Source organism: Megascapheus bottae, chromosome 26 (genome assembly GCF_031878675.1).
Source record: "Megascapheus bottae isolate mThoBot1 chromosome 26, mThoBot2.hap1, whole genome shotgun sequence".
Classification (NCBI taxonomy): Eukaryota; Metazoa; Chordata; class Mammalia; order Rodentia; family Geomyidae; genus Megascapheus; species Megascapheus bottae.
The window spans coordinates 13926970-13951900 of NC_143534.1; the positions used below are offsets into that span (position 1 = coordinate 13926970).

Below are 24931 nucleotides of genomic sequence, written 5' to 3' on the forward strand. Positions count from 1 at the left end.
AGCTAGAATCCTACGTCAAAAGTTTATAGGGAATTCTCCTACGAAGAATCTTGGGAATGAGAAGCAGAACTCAATGAGGGAGAAATTGCTTAAGCTGAGATACAGGTGCAACCACGGGCCTTAGCTTAACTTGTGGAGAGTTCTGAGGTCGCACTGACCTCTGTGTATACCCTCATTGAAGCAGGGGCCAAACCATCTATTCTCCAGTTCATCTTGACTGAAGCTGCCTGGGGGTGGGTTTGCAAACCTGTAGGTAATTCCTGGACGTGGACTGACTGTGAGCTGTCTATCACTGGCAACCTTCCAGCAGATGGCAAAAGGTGGTCTTGATATTAAAGAAGTGATTTGTGCAGCACAAGCTTCCATAAACACAAAAGATAAAGCATTTCTCAATCATTTTAGATAAAGATGATTCTGAAATTCAATTCCATTGTTACCTCCAAATACAGAACAGGAACTTATTTTTCAATCTGTTATCAGGTATTAGATTCTCCAGTTTGATTATGAAGAGATAGCTAACAAACTGCTTACTGATGTAATAATAATTGCAACAAATTCCTAATGTTACAATACATTTTACCACATTTTCCTATTAAGACTACTAGTCCATACTTAAGGGGTTATTTCATTTGAAAATATCAATTTAATATCCATAATTGTCTTTTGACTGTTAAAAGTTCAGCTTAGTTCAAAAATGGACATCTATTCTGATAGATGGAGCCTGGCCTGAAGCCAAACTTTATGTGGCTCGCATGTTAAGAAAGGTTTTACATTTTCAGTTTTACTTTTTTATTTTTAAATTATCTTCAAGTAATTGGATGAATTGGACACGTCAATTTGTGAGTAAAATGAATCCAATTCGTCATTCACTTCTCCGTCTCTCTCATCATCTTTCTGCTGTTGAGATTCACATAAGAAATTCTCTCCAGTGACATCCGTATGTTTTGTATGGTTCACATTTTCCAGCTGAATGTTAATTGACTTAAATTACCAATCTGTCTTACAGTTACCAAAAAGCACATGTATCCCGCAGTGTTGCAAAACTAGACACAACTCATCCCAATGCCAACGTGATATGACTTGCTGTCTGTCCTAGGTCCTGTCACAATGCAGCCATCACTCTGTGAAGGTGATCAGTTCACTTGCATCTACACACCACAGTGCATCCCCAGCGCAGGGAAGTGTGATGGGCTGGAAGAGTGCACAGACGGGTCTGATGAAATGGATTGCTCTCTCAACCCTTCCCTTCAGCTCTGCGGTGACATGGGATTCCAGTGCATGGCAAGCCACTGCATCCCGTCCCTCCTGATGTGCGATGGGGTGGCTGACTGTCCCTTCAATGAAGATGAATCTAGCTGCTGTGAGTTACTTAATATGGTGTGCCAGAGAAGAAATGATGTTTTGAAATAGAGAGAGCTTGACAAATGGAACAAAGTTCTCTAGGGTCTTTCCATGATTGTATCATCCGTAATCGAGATTTTGTTTTGTGTGTATTATGGTACCAAACAAAGCACGAAGGTCTTGCTTATCATTTGTGGAAGCATTCTTTGCTCTTATTTCTGTTCTAATGTGGGCTCCACTTACATATTTGTTACCTTTTTTAAACACACATGGAAATGGCTTGAAGAAACATAAACCTGATTTCTTTCTACCAAGATTCCAGGAGATGATTCAGGTCAGAGACTGTTGGTCTCTGATGTTGAATGAAGTGAATGCAGAGTGATGACTGTCCAGACAATTACCTGGGTAGATGGCATAGCATTATAGTTTATACTCAGTCCTAAAAGATATGGACTGTCTGTGTAGCTTTGGAAAAGGAATTTGAGTGTTGCCAACTACATTTCATTCTGCCATATAGCGAAGTCAAGACTACCTAACACTGTGAAAGTTCCTGCATGACTCAAACCAAGGTCCTGGGGCCGAGTACCTTCTGTTTAACAACAACAACAATAAACTAGCTGATATCAGATAGAAAAAAAATATCTTAGTTAAAAGCAATGAAACATCATGATAAGGTCCGGGCCTGTTATCCAAGCTGTGTGATAGATAGAGATGGAAATGGAGGTTCAAGGTAAGACTGGGAAAAAACTAATGAGCATGTATCTCAAAAGTAGATGACAAAGAGATACATGTCTATAATTTCAAACTACTCATGGGGTAGAGATAGGGAAGATTTGGGTTCAAGTCTAGCTCTTAGCGAAAATGAAAGACCTTATCTGAAAAACAAAAGTAAAGCACAAGGCTAGGGCTATAGATCAAGTGGGTAGAATGCCTCTCAACCTAGCAAACATGAGGCCCTGAGTTCAACCGCTAGTAGTCTCTAAAAAAGAAAAGGTAATTACACACACCTAAATGTGAGTTGCTAATCACAGCAGAGTAAAAAATTGACTAGCATATTATTTAATTATTGGTCTGCAGCCTATTTCTTCGTTTTATTATATTATGTCCTATGTTCAGTGAGGATTACGGAGATAGAGGTCCATAAAGCATATGTTAGTGAGCATACTGTGCTGAACAAAAATATAGTTTTGGGATATAACTATACAAGTGAAACAGAAAAAAAATACAAGGGCCAACTCAGAGTCCTAATTATTCAGGCCTAGAATTCTGACTCTTGTAAAAGAATCAGAGATGAGTGAAATATAAGAAGAAAGCCTTTGGATGTTTAAAACAGTAGCTCTTTTTTCCTAGGTTAGACTTGGAGGTTTGTTTTCTACCTGTCTGTTATTTTCTGTTTGTATGTTCTTTCTGTGATGAAAGCAAATTGGCAAGCCTTGTAATGTTTTCTTAGAAGTAAGCAAATGGAGGTGAATCTAAAGGAAAAAACCTGTCTAAATTACTGATTTCTGTTTCCATCACAACTCTAATGCAATTTGGGTGACAGAAATAATATTAGTTTCCACCATAGTCATATATATAGTTTCATTCTAGTCATGTGATATTTATCTCCACTAACAATGTTATTCTCAAAAAAGCTTAGGAAAGCGCTGTGTTCTTGTAAATTCAGACATTCATTGGAAAGTTGAAGTTTGACATATGAGCTCTTCTTCTAGAAGGAAACTGATTCCAAATTTGGACCAGCTGAGGAAAAAATACTGCAAAAAATTACAAAATAAAAACATTACATCATCATTTACTGCTAGGCTCCACTGGTGATTTAGAATAATACTTTCATAAGTCTTCATTAAGAGTCTAACTGAAGCCTCATAGTATACTGGGTATTGATAATACAGGGAATATAGGGAACTATTCTAATTCAGAGTATAGATAGATCGCATACCATTGAAGAAGGCCAGAAACAAGATTAGTAGATACTGCGGTGTTACCTCTACAGCAGAAATAAATATAATGATGGAGCACTTGACAATGATGGAGCTCTAACAATGATGTGACCAAGTCTATAAATTTCAACAAGAAAAGTGAAGGCAGAGCCAGGCTTGAATGGACAAGCAATCACTAAACAAATAAAATAGAAATGCTTGTCTCAAGAAAGTACTGTTTCTGGCAAAGAGAATAAGTCATTTTGTATTACCCTATAGCAGGGTTTGTGGTAAGAAGAGCAGAAAGTTCTGGAGAGAAAAGGAGGGACCCATTCTTACCAAATCCTTACTTATCAGGGTAGTGCTTCCCAAGTGTGTTTAATTAATATTCATAGTAGATAGAAGTAATGAAGAGGCACTGGTTAGGACAAGTGGTAATTCCTAATGAAATGATGGACTGGCTGTGTGTGGTGAAGATTATGAATGCTTTGTATCATCACGTGATGAGGAAGAGAATGGAATCAGTGACTCACAAGTTTCTTATTCAGGCATCAGGACATTTAATGTGTCATTGTTGAGCAGGGGAAATATAAAAAGAAAAAAGAATTCTTTTTTTTTTTTTTTTGTGGGTCATGGGGCTTGAACTCAGCCTGGGCGCTGTCCCAGAGCTCTTCAGCTCAAGGCTGCTGCCCTACCCCTGGGCCTGGGTGTTGTCCCTGAGCTCTTCAGCTCAAGGCTACTGCTCTATCCTTGAGCCAAGCCTCACTTCCCATTTTCTAGGGATTAATTATAGATAAGAGTGTCAGGTTCTTTTGTGCCAGGGCTGGCTTTGAACCTTGATCCTCAGATCTCAGCCTCCTGAGTAGCTAGGATTACAGATGTGAGCCACCGCCAGGCTTTAAAAAACAGATTTCTTAAAGGAAGACCGGAGCTTCCCTTTTAGAGAGTGAAACTGGGGCAGCAAAATTCATTCACGTGGAACTATTCTCAGGGTGTTTGGGAAGGGATATCTGACTTCAAGAGAGAGATGAAGCATATAGCACCGTATATAATGATTGATGTTACCAGTATTGGTGAAATAAATTACAGAGAAAACATATAATGTGGCAGACGCAATCCAGTAGAAAGTGTATTTTTGCAACAGTAAAAGAGCTTCACATATCAATTGCTATTGATTTCCTTACCTAAAATTGTAAACATCTTTAAATCCTTGTTCCTACATTTAAACAAGTGCAAAGCACTGTAAAGAAACAAACCTACTCTTTCATCCTGCATGCATATCCACTCCAGTGCCTACGAACCGAAAGGCCAGTCCACATTTGATCTCCCCTCCCTGTCATGTGTCATTTACTCTTCCAGAATAGTGGCTTTTGAGCTTCATCCTCACATCCACTGAAAACACTTTCTACAAGACTAACAGGAATCACTACCTTGCTGCTTCTCAGTATTCTGGATAGCCATCAAGCAAGCCATTTATCAAAAGCAATTAAAGGACTTGTTTTCATATTAATATGTCTGTTCATGGAAGGTTAGTGGAAGCTTGCTGACATTCTGAGAGTAGTACTATCTAGCCATGATACAAGGTGGCAATGCCAGACAGGTGTATAAGAGCAACACAGTGAGCTCCAGAGACTTACATCATCAAATCTAGAAGACACCCAGGTACCACTCATGTGCCCCATTGGAAAGGGGGAATATCCAGAAGAGTTTCCAGATTTAACACAACTGAATTTAGTGTCAGAAACAGGAAGGGAGCAGCACAAAACAAAGACATCTATGTACCTTGGCGTGAAAATCATCACCTCTTCTGAATAACTGATGAGCTGTAATTCATTAATTCATCATTGAATTAAATGGAATTAGTTCATTTACTACATGTAAAATATGACATAATCCTTTTAGTATTCAGTGAAGGCTGCTGTAAGAAAATACTTCTAACTATATGACTTAAGAGAAATTTCCTTCCTCACATTTCTGGAGTTCCATATCCATGAACAAAGCACTGACTTGGCTGAGGTCTCCTTCAGCCGTTCTCCCTGGCTTAGGGACGACTCATTTGTCCTCACAGAGCCTTGCCTCCAAGCATGCGCACGCCTGGTGTTTCTCTCTTTTCTTGTAAAGACATTAGTAGTATTGGATTAGAACCTTGTTCTGATGATTTCACTTAACTACAGTTGTTTTCTTAAAGGCTATCTTCAGATACAGTTTCATGAGGTTTTAAAACTTCAACATCAATTTGAGGTAAAGGCATGAAATGCATACTTGAGAGATGATTCTATAAACATTATTTTCCCTTTGTAGAAAAATTTTAAGTTAATTGAAATATCTTCAAAGAGCACTATCTTCTAAAATGTAGGACTAGAAAATTAAAGGGTAATGCAATAAACCATCTTATTATTTCGTTATGAGAAAGTCATTGAACAACCATTATACTTTCAAACACCATCATTTTTCTTTTTATTCTTTTTTTCAGCCAATCAGAGTTGTCCAAATGGAGCTCTGGTTTGCCCATCTTCTAACAGCTGCATCCCGGCTCACAAGCGCTGTGATGGCGTCACCGACTGCATAGACTTTCAACTGGATGAGTCCAGCTGCTCAGGTAAATCATGTGGCTTTAAGTGTTCTTGTGAAATATGACCCAAAAAGTTTTACCTATGAACCAGAAAACTATTAGAACTTGGCTTTCTAAATGACGATAAATATAAAATAATTGGTTTTTCATGTTTGGCTTTGGGGCAGAAAGAATATTAACTTTAATTGCTATCTTTGTTCAAAATTTGACAAATACACAGGTAAGAGACTTTTGCTTATTTTATATCCTGTTCACAAATGGCTTGGCATCAGTGCCTTCTCTCTGGTAAATCTAGCTACTCAGGAAGATATCTGAAGACTAAAGTTTGAATATATTCTTTCATCTTTCAAGATACAAAGACTTATAAAATAAGCAAGAAGAGCACATTATTATAATCATAGTAAAAAGTGCTTATCATTGAATTTTGTGAAGGCAAGAGGGATGAAGAAATGAATAGATTTGGTTCCATAAAGCAGACAAAGGTAATAATACACTAAAACAATGTTTTTCAGTATTCTTTCTCCATTAAGCATGCTTAAGCTTCAGATAAAAGGCCCCCACAGGAAATCCTGTTACTCTCTTTAAAGAAAGTATGAAAGTTATAAATAAAATAGTTCTATTCTTCAGAAGAATAGAACTAAATTTACTTGCATGAAAGTGCAGTTGTTTTCTCCAGGATAATTCTGTGTGTACATGGGTCATCATACTTTATAATTTATTGTCTACGTTCATATGATCTATCTTTAAAATCAGGGTCAAGAAAACAGAGACCTGCCACTCACACTGAGTGATAGACAATCCGTTAGCAATTCTAGAGAGCACTTTCCTTGTCCTGCCCATCGGTTTCAGCCAGGCACCCATCATGGTGGGTCACTTGCAAAGTGCAGGTCATGTTGACCCAGATACTGGGTTAGAGTACCATAAAAAATGACAGAAACACAGTGTTTGGAAATAAAATCCATATTCTCAATTTATATTTTATATGTTTTGGCTTGCCAATCAGATATGATGAAAGCCAGTGTTTAATGCTTCTAAAACTTTCCAAATATTGTATCCCTTTAAGATCAGCACGTCATAGAATTTGATGAGCCCGATCTATACAACGTCCAATAATTCCGCAATGCTCACACTACAGATGGCCTCTCTAACTTGGGGTTTGAGTCATTAACAAGATGAGGCTCGGGCAGGTCAAATGTATTTCCATGAATCCTGGGAACCCCTAAATTACATTGGAAAGGTGTATTATTTTCAAATTCGCATGGCTTATGCAATAAAAAGTTATTGACCAGAATTTGTCTGACTACATTTCAGTGGTAAGATTTTATTTCCTAGTTATTTTCAGTGGTGGTGTTTACAGTAAAGTCTGTACTGAAGCAATACTGTAATTAAGATAATCACCCAGAGCAAGAATTAGAAAAGGACATTGAAATAAAATTTGTAAGATGGGACATAAGAATGTAATTTTATATATGTAATAATGTAAACTAATGATGATGAAGACGATAATGGTGTTGATAAAAGTTTATCAAAGCTTTAGAGGAAATTGAAAACAAAACAAAAGTACAAGAGATGTCTCAGGTAGTTATTTTGAAGCTATTTCAAGTTTCTGCTACATAGTGGTCTTTCCTGCCATCCCTGCAATAGGATGTCAAAATAGAAAGCAATTTATGGAATTAGAGAACACATCTCTTCAAACTTCATCCAAGCTTTTGTGTCTAGGTGACACTGCATCCAAACCACAAAATGCCTGAGCATTCCTGAGCTCATACTATCTAGAAGCTCAAGAACTTACAGAAATTCAGAGTAGAATAGCAAATGATTTGTCAGTTTTAGCTAATAGGCACTGTTTTCATATGACCAGAAATTAGCTCACATTTGTCTGCTTCTATGCTGTTATGTAAAGGAAGTTAGGCTAGCCACAAGAAGCTTTATTTTCTTTTTCCAAACAATGAGGATTATTGTGATCTGTAGCACCACATTATAAGGACTCAATGAGGTGTCACATGAAAAATGCATAGCAGTGTCCCTGTCTTAGCAGGCTTTCATTAAATTATGGTGGCAATGGTGATTATGATGGCAGAGAGAAGGACAAGAGAAGATAGAGGAATGGTAATGAAATCTAGTTTCTCAGGCAATTCAAAGACCCCTTCCAACAAACACAGAGATGAATGGGAACTATTATTCTCTACCTTCCACATACAATTCACTAGTATAGAAATGTTACCAACAAATTTAATTTCATCCTCCCAGCAGTACTATAAAGGATTGATGCGATTGATATTGATATGATATTTTATATACAAAGAACTATGCATTTAAAGTCCCAAAGCCTCATAGCTTATAAATGCCTGAGCAAGGTATCACAGAGGGAAAATCAGAGGTTATGTGGTGATCCATCTTCCAAGCAAACTTCCATAGAACAGCACTTCTATTCTAAGTTTGTGTGTATGTATGTATGTATGTATGTATATTATGATAGAAAAAATAGGTGCCTATTTGCATATTTAAGTTTGAAAGTCACTTTGGCTCTAATGTGTACTCCTGCTTGTCAAAAGTGACGCACTAAAATGGGATTAAATGTTACATCTACACAGAATGGCATTTCTATGTAATAGGAATGATTTATAGTGATCTGTGCACATGAGAAAAATAACCAACTCAGAACAGTAGAAACCACAGTGAAAATTTCTGTGTCTAAAGTACATAGGACTTATGCTTATTTCTATATTTTTCCCTCATGTATTATTTTATTAACTTATTTGGAAATGCTGAATCTCTCTAGAACTGTCTCATCATATCCTTCCATGTCTCATTTCATCTATTCAATGCTCAGACTATTTTTGAAAAAACAGAAGATGAAAATACATTGTACAGTGTCTCTATTGGATGCGTAAAGAACTGAGAGTTAAGACAAGAAAATAAAACCTTCTCCAAAATAATCTACAAGTGTGTCTTCAAAAAGATCAGGATTCTTTTCTGCTGTGCTCACACCCACATGCTATGAGAACGTGCACACTGAGATTCTGTTAGCACTGGGCAGATGAAACAAGCGTAGGTCTACTGGGCAATAATACTTGTGCTAGGGATAGACCCCAATGCTTTTCTAATTCTCAGAAGGCTCTCCACCTGCCTTTATCTCTGCCTAATGAAAGGAAATATTAAAAACCCAGAAGAAAATGTACAGAACTGCTGTGCTTTATGGATTCTGGTATCTGTATTATCAGACAATTACCCAGTACTCTGATAAAAAAAAAAAAAGAAAAAGAAAAAAAAGCAGAAGTTGCTCCTTCAGCAAGAGACTGACTTGTATTTCAGAACAAATAAACAGGGGCTGTGGCCTGGTGATAGAGTGCTTGCCTAGCATGCAGGAAGCCCTGCGTTCAATTCCTTGAAACCATATACACAGAAAAAGCCAGAAGGTATGGTTCATGTAGTAGAGCACTAGCCTTGAGAAAGCCCAAAGACAGTGCTCAGGCCCTGAATTCAAGCCCCTGGACTGAAAGGAAAGAAAGAAAGAAAGAAAGAAAGAAAGAAAGAAAGAAAGAAAGAAAGAAAGAGAGAGAGAGAGAGAGAGAGAGAGAGAGAGAGAGAGAGAGACAGACAGACAGACAGACAGACAGACAGACAGGAAGGAAGAGAAAGAAGCTGCTGGGCACTGATGGCTCAGATCTGTAATTCTAGCTACTAAGGAGGCTGAGATTTGAAGATGGAGGTTCAAAGCTATCCTGGACACAAAAGCCCGTGAGACTCTTATCTCCAATTTAACGACCAGAAAACCAGACGTATTGCTGTAGAAGAGTGCTAGACTTGAGTTGAAGAGCTCAGGGACAGTGCCCAGGCCCAGAGTTCAAGCCCCACAACTGACAAAAAAAAGAAAGAATCACAAAACATTTATCTAGCAGTTCTTGTGTCTGTTCTTTATTGTCTTCATTGACTCTTTATAGTCAAACCAGTTCATTTCTCGTTTTTCAAGGAAATTTCTATCTGTTCTCTTCTGTGGAACATATTTCCTTGGACTCAGAAGACCAATGGCTCTTTGCATTCAGTAGCTAGGATTATAGGCACAAGCCACTAGCACCTGTCCATTCTTTCTTTGTTATGTTTTTCCTTGATCATCATTCTTTCAATTCTTTTCTCTTTTCAGTAAGTTGAGTCTACTCTATAAAGACGGAATCTATGTGAATGCTTAGAAAATAACATTTGAATGGAAATAAAAACTTCAAATCTGTATCTCTAGCCAATGTTTCATCTGGAATTAGACTTGCAATTTCCACTCAGGGTCACTTTCTCTTAGATGTTCCTTAGTCATTTAAAACTTCAGATCATCTTTCCTCTTAAAATGGACCTCCCCTACAAATATCCAACCCAGTAAAGAAACTACCAGCTAACCAGTGACCCAGCCAGAAATCTAAGGATAATTTTTTTGGTGTTTCCGAACAATCACCAAATGTCTCCCTTCAACTTGAATAGCTGTTAAATTCTAAAACCTCATCTTTCAACCTCAGATCACTCAAACCAGGTAAACATTACATCTCTGAGATTATTATGAAACAGGGCTCTAGAATTTATGTTTTGGCTTTTTTGCTGCTTTAGCATACCACAGCCAGAATCTGCTTTATGGATGTGACACACAAATTTCCTTAACAACACCTTTTCCTAGCATCATTGAGTGTATGTTCTCTGGGCCTCTCATGCCTGCGTCATACTATCCACAATCTGGCTATTATGGACTTCCTCTAAAGAACTTGGTTCTCTTTGGGCTTCTTTCCCGGGCTTCCTCCTTCTTCTTACTGAGCTCATCTCTGTTATATGTGCTAAGGTGTTTACTTTTCTTTTTTCTTTTTCTTTTCTTTCTTCTTTTTCTTTTTTTGCGGGTGCTATATTTTGAGCTCCAGGCTTTGTGCTTGCTAGGCATCTGATCTACCTTTTGCCTGTGCTCTGAATGAGATCTCACATTTTTGCCCAGGGCCAGTCCTCCTCCCAGGCCTTCTGTGTAGCTAGGATCACAAGTATGAACAACCTGTCTTGTTGATGGAGCTTGGGAGTCTCACTAATTTTAATTTTTTCCCAGGCTGGCCTTGAACCAAAATTCCTCCCAATCTCTATCCTTAAGATCTCAGATTACAAACATTATAATGCTCAGCCTGTGATTACTTTCAAAATAATACTGTTATATTTTGTACCCTCTATGAGTTGAGGAGTTCAATTACATCTTTTGAAGTAGTCATTTATTTATCTACTTGGTATTTCTTCTATGTGCTTGGTATTCTCAACATTCTTAGGAGATAAGTACTATTTTTAACTCTAATTTATAGCGGAAACTTACACACAGACAAGTTCATTACTTTCCCCAGATATTATGCAGCTAATAAGTTACACTAAGATTCCAAGTTAGGCAGCTGACTCTAGGGTCTGTAAATTACTAACCATGTGAAACTATCTGCATTTTTAATTAGTGCATTTTCTATGCTTAACTCAGAGGCAGACCTTTAATAGATGCCCACAATAAATTTGATGTATTAAAAAGGAAAGGCAGTGGGGGTTTTCATCAAGTTAGGTAGTAGACTTACAGCCACTAAAGGAAAGAATAGAAGAATCCTGCAAGATAGAAGGTGTTATAAAGGTCAGGAGGAGTGAGGTCAGGCCTTAAATATACAGAAATCTCAGTCAGGCCTGTAAGAAAGACAACAGATATTGTGAACAACTAAAGGTACTTCCCTGATAGAAGCTATGATTAAGTCCCAACTGCTTTTTAACCTAGAAATGCACCATCCAAGTAAGAGTTCATGATAAATAGACAGGGACCAGCTGACAAGGGGACAATCTTGAACTATTGAACTATGCTGGTGTCAGCCACAGGCACAGAGGTAGGAAATATGCCCACACTTGAGTGATTTATTTTATCCAAAAGACAAGACCACCCATGCATACTACTAATCTGTCACGATGTGGAGACTACTGTGTGAAGTGAAAGGGAAATATTTCAGTAAGCAAAATAAGTTCAGTATAATCAGCGATATGCCATGTGGTGTAGAGATAAGACTAGCCTAGCAGAGAACAAATAGTCCCAGGGCAAACCACTGAGACACACAAATGACATGTGCCATCCACCACAAGAGACACTGAACAAAGCTGAGGGTTTCAGGAAAGCACCTTAGGAGAATTCTTTTAGTAACTGGGACACCACTGATGCTCAGAGATTAAATTTCATACAATATTTAGGAGGAGTAGCTCTTCCTTTCTCCTAACAATATGTATACTTAACTCATGTCTCTATGCTTCTTCCCTTTAGAGTGCCCAAGAAGTTATTGCAGGAATGGTGGGACTTGTGTGGTACAGAAAAGTGGTCCTGTGTGTTGGTAAGAAACACCATTGTTGTTTTTTTCATTTTCATTGTTTTGATTGTTTTTTTAAATGTTATTGTGAGGTAAAGAGGGTGTTTCACCTTCCCTGACTCTCTCATCATTTTTTCTCTCCTGTCCCCACCAACAAGTTGTATAGGTCATTTTTCAAGACAGTGTCTAGTGAATACCACTACTGTGTTCATTCATTCAACCTTTGTCCCATCATGGTTTTTAAAAAACAGTTATTACAGCTGACTTACTTATTTTCTCAATGCTGATATAATAAAGCAGAAATCAAGAAGTGATTATTAAAGCAAACATAGTGAATACTGGTACTATTTACCTGTATGTACGTAAAAAAGAATGGTGTGTTTCAAAAAATGTCAATGATGTTAAGGGATTTTGTAAGTTTTCCAACATCTTCATGTAAACATATCATTTTAACAGTATTCACTCTTCCTTGCTTTTAATGGGTATATCAAGTTTTCAAAAGATCTTTTCTGATATGAATATCCCAGTATTTCAATATTGTGTAATGTTTCTTTGCTTTCTTTTCATTTAAATTTCATATTGCTCCTTTAAAACAATAAGGGAGAGAATTTATTTGTAAAAAATGTTTTATGCAGTGGTTCTTTGCAGGTAAAATTAAGATACATATGAGGACTATATTTGCACACTCAAAGCAAGAATAAACAAAAACCTTGTGCTTATTTTGGGGAATTACTAACATTGCATATTATAGACTGTTAGATTTTACTTTTATTCTTGCTCTTCAGGTATTTGTGCAAATAAGTTTCATACACTCCAAAGGAATCATGAATATTTCATTATATTTCTGTTCACAACTTTTTAATATGGCAAACTAATGGGTATATTAATATGAAAATTAGAAAGCTAATAGAAGAAATTTAAATCCTACTAAAATACTCAAATATCTGAAAAAAGTGGTGAATACCACTTTAAATCCTTATATCCTTCTGAATCAAAATGGATAGAGACTTTAGGAGAATTAGTTTTATTTCTAAAAACAAAAACAAATACCTCTGTCAATTAAACAAGAAGAGTTTTATGATATATACCTAAAGCAGTTAGAGGCATCTTTAACATTGGTAATACTGACTGAATAATGAGTCTCCCTAATGATTTTGTCTCTCAAACTTATTATGTTATTGATTTCACCTCTCAACAAAATTGTACTTCTCCCTAAATCAGCTTGCATGGATATTAATTTACCATAAACTTATTTGATAAAAAGACAAGATGCATTACATTAATTTGTAAAAAAAAATCTTCAAAACATTGAGAATGATGCCATGAGTAATATTTCTTGAATGTCCTCTTAAATGGGTAATGTATACCAATAGTTTATGATAAGGAGGTTTGCAGTTTTTGTCTTGTCTCACTCTGATAGGCTGGAGAGCCCCCCCAGGGCTTTCGATCACCCTCAGAGGAATAAGCAAAGAGCTTCACATTCTTGGCAACATCCTCAGGTGCTTAAATAAATATTAGCAATTGAAATCCAGGAAAGTCAGTCATGTCCAAAGTATTGTTTTGATGCTGAATAACACATTTGAATGTAGAAAATAGCTATAATGATCATCTTTAAAAAAATGCTTGGAAGTAGTGTTACTTATAATAGACCTATGAGAGAATGATCTTAGAACACTTTCTGTGTTTTAGTAGGGTAGCCTATTCATCCAATTTTTTACTTCCTTACAAAGGTCACCTGTAAAAGAGACACATGTAGTGTGAGAAATACTGTAAAAAACATAAAATCGTCTGTCAGACAGAAAACGGAACTTTTCATAATTGAAAGCCCACTCTGTAGCAGTACAGTTCATATCTATTTATACACTAGTCGTATGTATTTTGCAGAAATGTGAATGATACTTTATCTATCACCCTGCATTTGGATTTTTATCTTCATGAAATTGCATGGCTCTACTATAATAATCACAAATATAAACCAGGGAGAGTCTGTGGATGCATCAAGGTAGTGTATTGAATAAGCTTATACTGTGTTCTTACAATAAAAAGGAAATACTCAAAGAAAAGTTGTTGCCCATTAAACAAATTCCATTTTGCTTCAGTGACAGAAGAGGGTGCTCTTAAATTAAGAATATCAGAATCTACCTAAAAAAACCCTAACTCTAGCCACAAAAATGAAGAATACAAAAGAAGTTTCCATTTATACAAAGCCATTATTTTAAAAATTAAGTTACGAGCACCTTCCCTCTCTTTTCTTGTTTTGTTCCAAAACAGAGAATACTGCAAGTGCTACTGCAATTCCAAGTGGAATTAAATATTGTTTTTCCTTTAGTGAAAAGCACTTGATATTTAAGTACATACATCCCATCATTGAGCAATTAAAAATTGAAATAGAAAAACTAAACAACAAATTCAACTGATTAAGAATCACTTAGACCCAATGAAAGAAATTAATTGACTCAATTAAATTTATAGACCTTGGGAAATAAATGAAATAAAAAGGAAGATAAACATTGAATTGTAACTCCTTAAGAGAACATGGGCTTAAATGCACTGATAATAAGAAATCATGAATAATGGCAGGAAAATAAAAGGAATGATAAAGTTAAAAAAAAAGAATGAGAGTGGAAATGGTTAGCATGGTAGAGAAAAAGAAAGATGTGAAATAGAACTAGTATTAGAATTGTAACCTAAGGAAACCTTTCCAGAAATGAAACAAGACAAGAATTTTCATATGGAGTCACTAAGTATGATAAATTCCCAAATTAGAAACTTCAACACATATCCTAGTAAAGCTATTAGACTTTAAAATAAAGGGGAAACACCATCCCATCACCCCCAGGGAAAAAGACCAAATTCTGAACAAGGAAAAAGGACTATTAGAAATATTTTGAAAATAACAAAAACTACTGTGATTCTCTCCAGATGTCTGAAAAAATAATTTGACAATATTGTATATCCATTTCGCCTTTATAAAAAAACTTTATGGGGCCTGGGAACTGATGGATGTCTTTGAATTACGATCAACTATCTTTTCCTTATTTTTATAAACTCTGACTTGCTTAACGGAGATTCCCAAGAAGAAGAACAATAAGACTAACACCAAAGCCAGTGTGAGTAACATCTTCAATGGTATTTTGTACTGTTTACCAGGAGATCACCAATACAAACTAATCCTTAAAAAAAAAAAAAAAAAAAAAAACCACCAAAACAGACCTTGAGATTTAGAAATGAAGCTGCCATGATAATAAAACTGGGAACCCTTGAGAATGAATGAAAATGTTCACGTAAATCAACACAGTTCAGTATGGTTGTATATATGATACAATGATCGGATTTAATTAAACAGTTTAGTTAATGGTTGTAGGAATCTATGGATGCCAAGCCATGAGGTCTGAATGAGATAAGGAACATTCGAATACTATTTTCTGATTCTGGCTTGCTAAGAGTTGCCATTGAAACATCAATGGCTCCTGGCATTGCAGAGACCCAGGATTCTACCCCAAGTGTGAGTAAATCTGGGACCTTGGGGATAGAGGAAGGCCTATGAAAACTGTAAGCTCTACTGCTTGCATCTACTTTCTAAGGATGTTACTCACTGCATCACATGTAGGTGCTTTTGACCTCAAGGTTATTGATCGTTTATTTTCTGTACCCAGATCTGTTAGCCTTTCCTCCATCTTCTTACCCAGTCTGCCAGGTTAGTCCTCCAGCAAAAACAAAACTGCCTTTCCTTGAAAACAGGGCAAGTAGCTGCAGCATCAAATGGCAGCCCCCCCCCCTTGCAAATGCAATTTGCCTCTGCCTTGTTTATACAGCTACAACCATCAGCATTAACCCCTTCCACAACACAGGCTCCGGAAACCATGTTCCACATGAACCCAACCCTATAAAACTGCTTATAGCCCCTTCCAGCTGTTACTCGACCAGGGAAGTAGCATGTCAGCTTACTGACATTAAAACTCCTTTCCTTTGTATGTGATTTTCTTAGGGGGAAGCCTATTAACTTCCCTGTACTAGACTCAATAAATACCTTGTTAAAGTTGGAGAAGGCTACAGGTTCCCTGGTCCTCTAAACCTCAGGTCCATTGTCCAGTCTCCATTACTGCTTTGCTCCCTTAGGGTAGATGGTGACAAACTGTTAAATTGCATACGGATAGTGATCGATCCACTTTTTTTTGTATTTATTGAAGTTCATTTTTATTGAAGTACATTATATTCATTTTTTAATTTCTTTCCCTTAAACTTTCTAGTGTTTGTCATGTGGGTGGTAAACAGCTATTGTTAATCACAAGTCTTGAACGGCATATATACTGTAATAATTGTGGCTGTTTCAGAATAGAGCAACTTTCCAACTGTGCTGTTTATTATTATTGTTGTTGAAAAATATGAGTCTAGCAGGCATATTTTCCTTGCATCTATATACCATGTGAAATCATTTTATTACTCAGAGCAAATTTGCTTCGATTTTGTATACTGTTAATGTCTGTCTGTAAAACTCTGGGCAGGGGCGTTGTGCCTGAGCTCTTCAGCTCAAGGCTAGCACTCTAACACTTTGAGCCACAGCACCACTTCCAGTTTTCTGGTGGTTAAATGTAGATAAGAGTCTCATGGACTTCGCTTCTCCCACTGGTTTTGAACTGTAATCCTCAGATCTCAGCCTCCTGAGTAGCTATGATTACAGACATGAGCCACCAGTACCTGGCAATTATAATCTTTTGAGCTATTACAGTAAACCAAATGTTGACTGACCTTTAGTTTTTTATAATTAATTCTGTTTTTAAGGAAAAGCAATATCACTTTAAACATTTATTTTTAAATTGACCTATGAAATTATACATATTTCTTGCATACAACTTCATGTGTTTATGCATATTTGTAAAAAGATTAGGTCTATTAATCAATGTCTGTACACATATATACATAGTTACTTTTTACATCATTAGAACACTTTGAATCCAATTTCTTAGCATTTTAATCCAATAATACATTGTTAAGCATGGATATGATGATTTCAAGTTTTAAAAGAAAAAAGCATATATTTAAATTACATATATTTAAATTACAACTTTAGCTTAAATTTCCACTAGGCTAAAAACCTTGCTCAATATTTATGCCTATTTTGGTTCGATTTTGGTAATTTGTATTGTCTGATAAAATTGTCTGTTTCCACAGATTTGGTTTGAAATGATGAATAATGCATGGTTTCTCAAGTTTTCAAAGATGTTGGCCTCTGTAAATTGAGTTTTTCAAATTTTTGAATGTTTTTCTTTGTAATACTCCAATATTGTTATGAACATAGTTTTTGGTCTTTAGTACTTGAGAATTATGTTTCAAACAATAACAGCAGAGGCAATGATCTTACATCTAGATGATTTGTTTCGCACTGTACCTAGAAAAGAACTGTTTTGTTACTATGGAAATAATTAAGGTAATATCAGATAAACATTTGGAAAGTGGTTCACTATGCCTCCCACAGGGACACACTATCTTTAACTATTCCTAAATAATAAAACAATTCTAAATGTTACATTTCCATGATACAGGAATTGCTTTCAATTGTAATTCCATCATGGCAGCTTTTCTTTCTGTTACTTAGTGTCACAGAATTAGTAAGTAGTACATGTCATAGCCAACCTCGTTCTCCTGTTTTTAAAATCTTCCATCTGTCCTCTCTTCTACCTTCTATATAGGATATGATTTGTACTGGTAGGGATTCTGGGGGAGTTCTAGAGAGGTGACTGCATATGATTTGGGATACAAACATGAATTTGTAGTCTTCTAAGTAAAGAAGATGAGATAGTGTAAAATGGGCAAAAAGAACAAAAGTTTATAGAGGACAGCTTTCATAGTATGTTCATGAGCAACCACCCTTGAGCTCAGTCTTGACTTTTCTGAAAGCATTTGGTTCAAATTGGTTCTCAATCCTAGGATCATGATCCATCTAGTGGAACTCTAAAGAGATCATTTACAGTAGAATTGAGAACCTAACCTAACAGCATAGATCAAAAAACATTTCTTTTTGAACAATGTCGCCCCTTTCCTTCTCTCAATTTTTGCCTCCCATCCCATCCACAAGTCACATAGCTCATTTCCAACCTAGTATGTAGTGGTACTCAATTAGTTGTACTCAGTTAGTCAATTAGTGGTAGTCAACTAGTAGTGCTCAATTGGTTGACAAAATGTCCTCCAGATTAATGAGCTTGCCCCTCCCATTTCTTTTCCAGTTTTGATGCAGGCAGAGTCAGACAAGGGCAACATCCCAGGAAAGTGATAGAAGGGAAAGCAACAAATGGTTCTCACCAAGTTCCCCAAGCCTTCCTCCCTCTCTCACTCCTAAGGCTGAATTCCCCTTCTTACCATTCACGAAGAGCCAAAATGGAAAGCTCAGTGACACTTCATTCTCCTTCGCCGCCCCTCTCCTAGAAAGCCTCACAATGCAGTAATAGATAGACTCTTAGCTGCTAACTTTCCTTGAGGTTTCCCAAGCCAGCCATCAGCTTTTGCAGCTGAAAACCGCATTGTTTTGACACTCTGATGGACACCCTTCTACATGACCTGCTGGCTCTTCAAGGGAGGGAGTTCTTTGAGAAGGAACATAGCCCAGATTTTGTTCTCTGGTCATTGTTCACAGGGATTTGTGATCTAGATATTTTTTCCCCAAAGTCTCCAGTCTGATCAGACTGTTAAGTAGATATTTCTGTCTCCTGAGAAGAAAAGTGGTGGGTTATTTCTGGGGCAGTGTCTAATGCCAGAGGACAAGCTTTAAAAGAGAACAAGAGATAGCTGTCTATCCATTAAGAATCACAAGTTTTGAAAAATTCACTTTGGTCCATCCTGAAAGAACTGCATAGAACAATGCTCCATCTTAATTAACACACATTTCACCTCATCAGTTTTCCTAGCATGTGCATAAGCAGCCTTTAATGGGAGAGCAATGTTGGATGGAAATGACACTGTTTCTGTCTTCAGTGTGATATGTGGGGTGGTGGTGGTAGTGGTGTGTGTGTGTGTGTGTGTGTGTGTGTGTGTGTGTGTGTGTGTGTGTCCAATGTGCTTTATTACCTGAGAACAGACAATACAGGAGGCACTCGAGTGCTGAGCTTTTAAGAACACTGACAAAAAGTCATTCTTCAGAGTGAATTTCCCAATTTCCCAAACCAGACTCCCTAGTGGCACTGGAATGGCAGGCCTTCCAGCTCTGCCCTGATCTTACACGGCTTTTCTTCCTGCTCAGCCAGCATGAGCTTAACTATGTCAAAGTAGAGTCTTTTATGCTGTTGCTAGGTGGCTGATCTCTGCTTTACAGAAGCAAAACCTAGCAAATGAGGTAGAACTTTTGAACTTATCCCTCTCTAGTGAAATGTTGACAGACCTAAGTAGTTCAATGCATTTTAATTTCGAAACTCCTGTGGGACTTTTCTTCTCCCTCTGAAGCAGTCATTTATGTTTACTACTGAGTTAATCTGCTGTCCCCTAGGAACTCAGAGATGCAGGTATCATCTTTGTAGTCTTCTTGAAAAGAACTGTTTTCTTTACTTTCATTAGGAGGACAAAGGAGGTAATAAACTATAGTGCAAAGTTTAAGATTAAATTTTGACCACTCCTGACCTTGTATGTTTGTATAAGCACATATGCTAGTCTCAGATTTTTAACTGCACCTCTTTTGAAGTTATTGTTTGGAAACCTAGAAAAGGGAATTTGTAGCATTACTTCCCGACAACAGTTTTCATTTTAATGCCACAACTGTCTTACAATTTTGAGGAAAAACTTTGAGGAATGCTTTCTGAATTAGTAAATAAAAGGAACTCTAGCTTTGGAATAACTACATTCATCATTTTGTAGATAAAAGTTGAAAAACACTCCTCTCTTCTTAGAGTGTCAGAATGACAATCTGTTTAGTTTGGATAAAGACTCCAATAATAGGAAATAAGGCTTTCCATATATTATTCTTTTCCATTTGGTGGAATGAAAAATGATGCTTTTTTTCATTGTCTCTATAGCAACGCAAATTGAAATATATTGTCTTTTGCTATCATTTATGGATTTTGTAGTGGTGAAGGAATATGTTCTAGGCATAAAGTGTTATATGGTAGTAAATGATATGCATTTTAATGATATTGTTATTATATTTGAGTAGTTATACAAACAGGTTATACAACTATACAGTTATTCAACAAATCACTTGATAAGTACAATATGAAATGATCAATATCATCCCTTCATCTTTCTCTCCCATCCCTCCCAAGTCAACTCGTCCTTTGTTTTCCTAGTTTCATGCAATATGCATTGAGGTTTAATATCTTTTAGTGTATAACTCACCGAGGATAAATAATCCTAATGATCAGATATCCATTCATTTGGGCAAATACATGTTTCTCTTTATTTGTTTTCATGACAAAAGCTTGACAACAGAAAGACTGGACTTGGAAGGAAGAGATTTGCTTCAATGACACTTACTAGTTCATTCAAAGTAGCAGTAAGGGAGCAGGCAGGAAAAGAATTTACCACCACATACAGCAAAAAGCAAAACTTTCATGACAGAATTGCTTACTTTACTGAAACTATAGTGAAGGCCAGAGGGATGAGAAGGGATGTTGGAAGGCCAAAAGACTGACAACAGTAGAAACCATCAAAGGGGTTCAAAAGCTGATCATCTTGGATACTGTGCCTCCTATAGAGAGGAGCTGTGGCCACAGAGCCTTAGGAAAGGAACTGTATGCTAGGGGAGGATGCATCTAGTGCCATGGTGAAGAGGCTGGAGGAAGCAGATGTCATAGATCCTGAATTCTCCCAACTCCAGCTGTTGCCTCCCAGTAGCCAAACCCACAGGAAGCCAACTGACAGGACAGCATGGGGTGGAAAGGCTCACTCTAGGCCAGCATGGAGACCTTGCAGATGTACTCACCTTCTAATTCAGTGTGCTTTTCCATGCAGATACCACTCCATTGCTGGTAATGAAGATCTGCCAACATTGTCTTTAAGATGATCTCTCCCATAATTAAATTTTCAGACATGAAATTTCAGCTGTTAAAGGATGTCAAAAACAAATCTATGATCCTCCTCTTCTCACATTCTGGGCCTAGAAAACCCAATCATATCTTCTTTCTAGAAAATCCTAAATCACACAGTGTCAATGACAAAAATGTCTGAAACCAATCTTTACCCAACAGTTCCACAAATCTTGTTGTTGTCATCAGTGTTGTTGCTGTTGTGGTTATTTACTTATTTCTCCAAGTGCATGGGGTGAGCTACACAAGTGTAGCTTTATAGGATAAGGTGTTTCCACGGCTGTTAGGCAGAGTTGTGGTATGGAACTCTTAGAGATCAGAGATCAGCCTGCTTTAGGAAGAAAAGAAGGAGGGAAGGAAGGAAGGAAGGAAGGAAGGAAGGAAGGAAGGAAAAGAAAGAGAAAGAAAGAAAGAAAGAAAGAAAGAAAGAAAGAAAGAAAGAAAGAAAGAAAGAAAGAAAGGAAGGAAGAAAGAAAGAAAGGAAGGAAGGAAGAAAAAGTGAGTGAGGGAAGGAGGAGGGAGAAGGAGGGAGGGAGGGAAAGAAGGAGGGAGGGAGTGGGAGAGAGGGGGGGGGATGAGGTGAGAGAGGTGAGAAAAACAAGCCCCAGCCAGCTCCAGCTAGCTCCTCTGGTCACCACATGACAGAAAGGAAGTTAAACTGTTTGCTGACATGTCTCTTATGGTTTATACTGAGGTTCCTTCTCCAGGAATCTTGCCAAACACTCAGTCCACACAGCTTTTTGTGGGTGGTGACCTCATTGGAATCTGGGAGCAAAGGCTAAAAAATACGCCATAATAATCACAAACAAACCCTCATTCTGGTGAAGGACTGCTTGGTTCACATTCCAGAAGAAGCTGGAAATATAATTGCCTGAGTGTTTAATAGAATAGTAGGTCTCTTCTCTTAACAAAACTGCTTCCAGACACTTACTGCCCCACTGACTCGTAGAGTACAAGGACGCCTTAACTTACTTTGGTTTTCCCTTTTTCATTGTCCCACTCACATTCAGACAGTTAACTTCCAAACTCTCTGCCAGTATTAATTTTCTCCTACTCCCGTAAAGCAGTATCACTTTGCTTTTAGATTATGGATTATGTGTCTATAACTTATTATTCTTTCAGGACTTTCTAAACATTCTTTCTCCTTTCATCCTTATCTCCATTTGCTTTGTTCTGAGTCTCTAATATATTTGGATATATTTTCATAACCCACAGAGAGAAACTAAGAAGGAAAAACTAGTGGCTTTACCCACAGCTTTGTTTACTTAGCTTTATACAACCTTTTTGTTCCTGTGGCTGATTAATGGAGACTAACATGGGTCTTCTCTATTGGATTCAAGGATGTTTTTTCCTCTTGAATGTATTGGTTTTTGAGGAGAATGATGGAAGGGATGACATCACTCAAGAATAAAATAACAAGTTGAATTGAAACACCTTTATACTATTACCTAAACATAATAAAATAAATTTTGTTTTTAAAGTATTTTGGAAAAGATGGTGACTAACAGCATCAAATTCTATTTTGGATTTCTTTGGGTCACTGTTACACTGTGGTTAAAAATGTTCCGTTCACTTCATTTCTTGGACTTATCTAGTTTCTTCCTTTCCTTTTGTAATAGAATCCAGAAATAACTAGATTTGTGGCATGATACAATAAAATAGCTGAGAGGTAGACGTTACATAGCAAATTTTGTTTCCAAATGGAAAGTAGGAACTTGGTAGAATAATGGAATTATGTATGAATTTGGAAATAAAAATGCTTTATGGATTTTTGTATGTCTATTTCCCATATGAAATCATGTAGGAATGACTTACTCCTATTATTACCATCTTCATACTGCCTCTATCTGATTATTTATCTTGACCACTCATTTTTATTAAAGGTCCCATGGAGTAAGACTATCAAATATATTTGTTACACTTAATGACCTTAAAGCTTCCTATTACTGTTTTGATATCATGCACTCTGTGTTAGAGGGTCATCTTTGTTCATGACGGCATAGACAGTATGATTAATCTGATATACAAGAAAAGAAATTTAATGTTACTCTAGATGTAGCATTTAAAATCTCACCCAGCACCCTAAAACCTAAACCCTCATGTCAGATGAAATGAGGAAAGTGAAAAACAACACTAATGCTCCTAGAAACAATACATTACGTATGCAGCAATAGTTTCATGTGTGTTTATTGTCCTGAGATTATCAGGGTCCAGGTGCTAAAGGAAAGCATGTTACATTCAGACATGAAACAGCAAGGTCTTTGGTAGCACTTTATTTATTTATTTATTTTACATCTTATTTGGTTCTTAGAATCAAAAGGCATCCACATCCATCTTGAGAAAAAATAATAATTTGCTCTTTATATATTGATCAAATGTAGTTTGTTTTGAAGAGTAATGGGCTTTGTATTCAACTATTTATTTGCATATTACAGGCTCCAACACAGATATGTTAAGAAAAGCATGGCTTTCAAAGAATGAGAGGGTCCATTTGTTATATTCTTGGAGCCAAAAGCCCTTAAAACGAGAGGATTGGGATTATAACAGATTGCCAGATTTACTATCTACTGTAAATTAGCCTCAATCTTCTGTAAACTCATTAGTTAACTACTAATGGTTGGTACAAACATCCCAAATTTAACTACAAGCATATTTTACAAACTATTTCCCATCCACTAGACATGACTTCTCCAGAAGTCAGCTGTAAATATATGTTAAATTACTCAAGTGGCATTACAGCCCCCAACCCATACATCTAAACCTGTTTTTAGTAAGAATAAGTAGGCTTTTTTATTATTATTAATGCTCCCTTCTCCTCAAAGTGATAACTATGTTCAAATGATTTATTTCAAAAGCAGGCCTGAACTAAACTTATCAAAACTTCAAAATATACATTGTTTTTAAGGGTTGTGTCAGCAAAACACATTGTGTTTGCTTATGTTGACCCCTATTAAATGAAATAAGACCAACTACTGGACTGACTGGCAGTTACTCTTATCATTGTCCTAAGAAATGTAAAAAAGAAAATTAAAAAAGGTATTTGAGGCCTTTTGACTCCACAGCTATTTTGTGGGTTGTTTTTTTTCTGAGATTCTATGGATCTGATTTGAAATTCATACAGGGGCATAGGAAATGCATACAATAGACAATCTAAATCAATATTGGCTTGTTACCTGAAATTCAGTCCAGCCAAATAGTTGATGCTTTTACGCTGCTAGTGACTTTCTATTTCTCATTAAAAATGAGAAAAGTAAAAGAAAAGTGAATATTATAAAAAGCAAACTAGGAATGAATTCACTAGATAGCAGGGGAAAACATGAAAATACATCCACACAGATATGTAAATACTTATCCATCCCATCTGCACCAACCTATTTCTAAGAGAAGACTATGAAGAAATTTTTAAAAATCTAAGAACAAGCTCTGTATTCTGCACAGAAATTCTGCAGTTCAATTTAGGTAATTCTTCTGCAAGAAAATATAAGTCTTCTAAAAGCTAAAGCCCTGAGTTAGCTTCATTTTAAGTTCTCTTACTTGAGGAAGCTTCTGTGTATCTCAAGTAGAGGGTTTGAGTTGATTGGTGAGAGAATGTGTATGAAAGGAAAGTTTTGTGGTAGCTTTGAGGAAGGGGGTCACAAAAAATGAGCTCTCAACGACAAAGGCATTACTGGTTCCTGGAATATTACTGGTTCCTGCTGCTGTTGCTCTGCATCCTCCTCCTCCATCTCCTCCTCCTCCTCCTCCCCCTCCTCCTCC

The 24931-nt window shown here is 36.8% G+C and overlaps 1 protein-coding gene across 5 annotated transcripts in view; it reads left to right on the plus strand.

Moving 5' to 3' along the window:
- Malrd1 (MAM and LDL receptor class A domain containing 1) overlaps positions 1-24931 on the plus strand; it is a 361316-nt gene that overhangs the window by 290198 nt on the left and 46187 nt on the right. For all 5 annotated transcript variants that reach the window (XM_090318992.1, XM_090318991.1, XM_090318993.1 and 2 more), the window contains 3 exons: positions 1097-1360; positions 5734-5859; positions 12125-12191. In XM_090318992.1, the coding sequence (XP_090175118.1) occupies positions 1097-1360; positions 5734-5859; positions 12125-12191 (457 nt within the window). The remainder of the gene's footprint in view (positions 1-1096; positions 1361-5733; positions 5860-12124; positions 12192-24931) is intronic.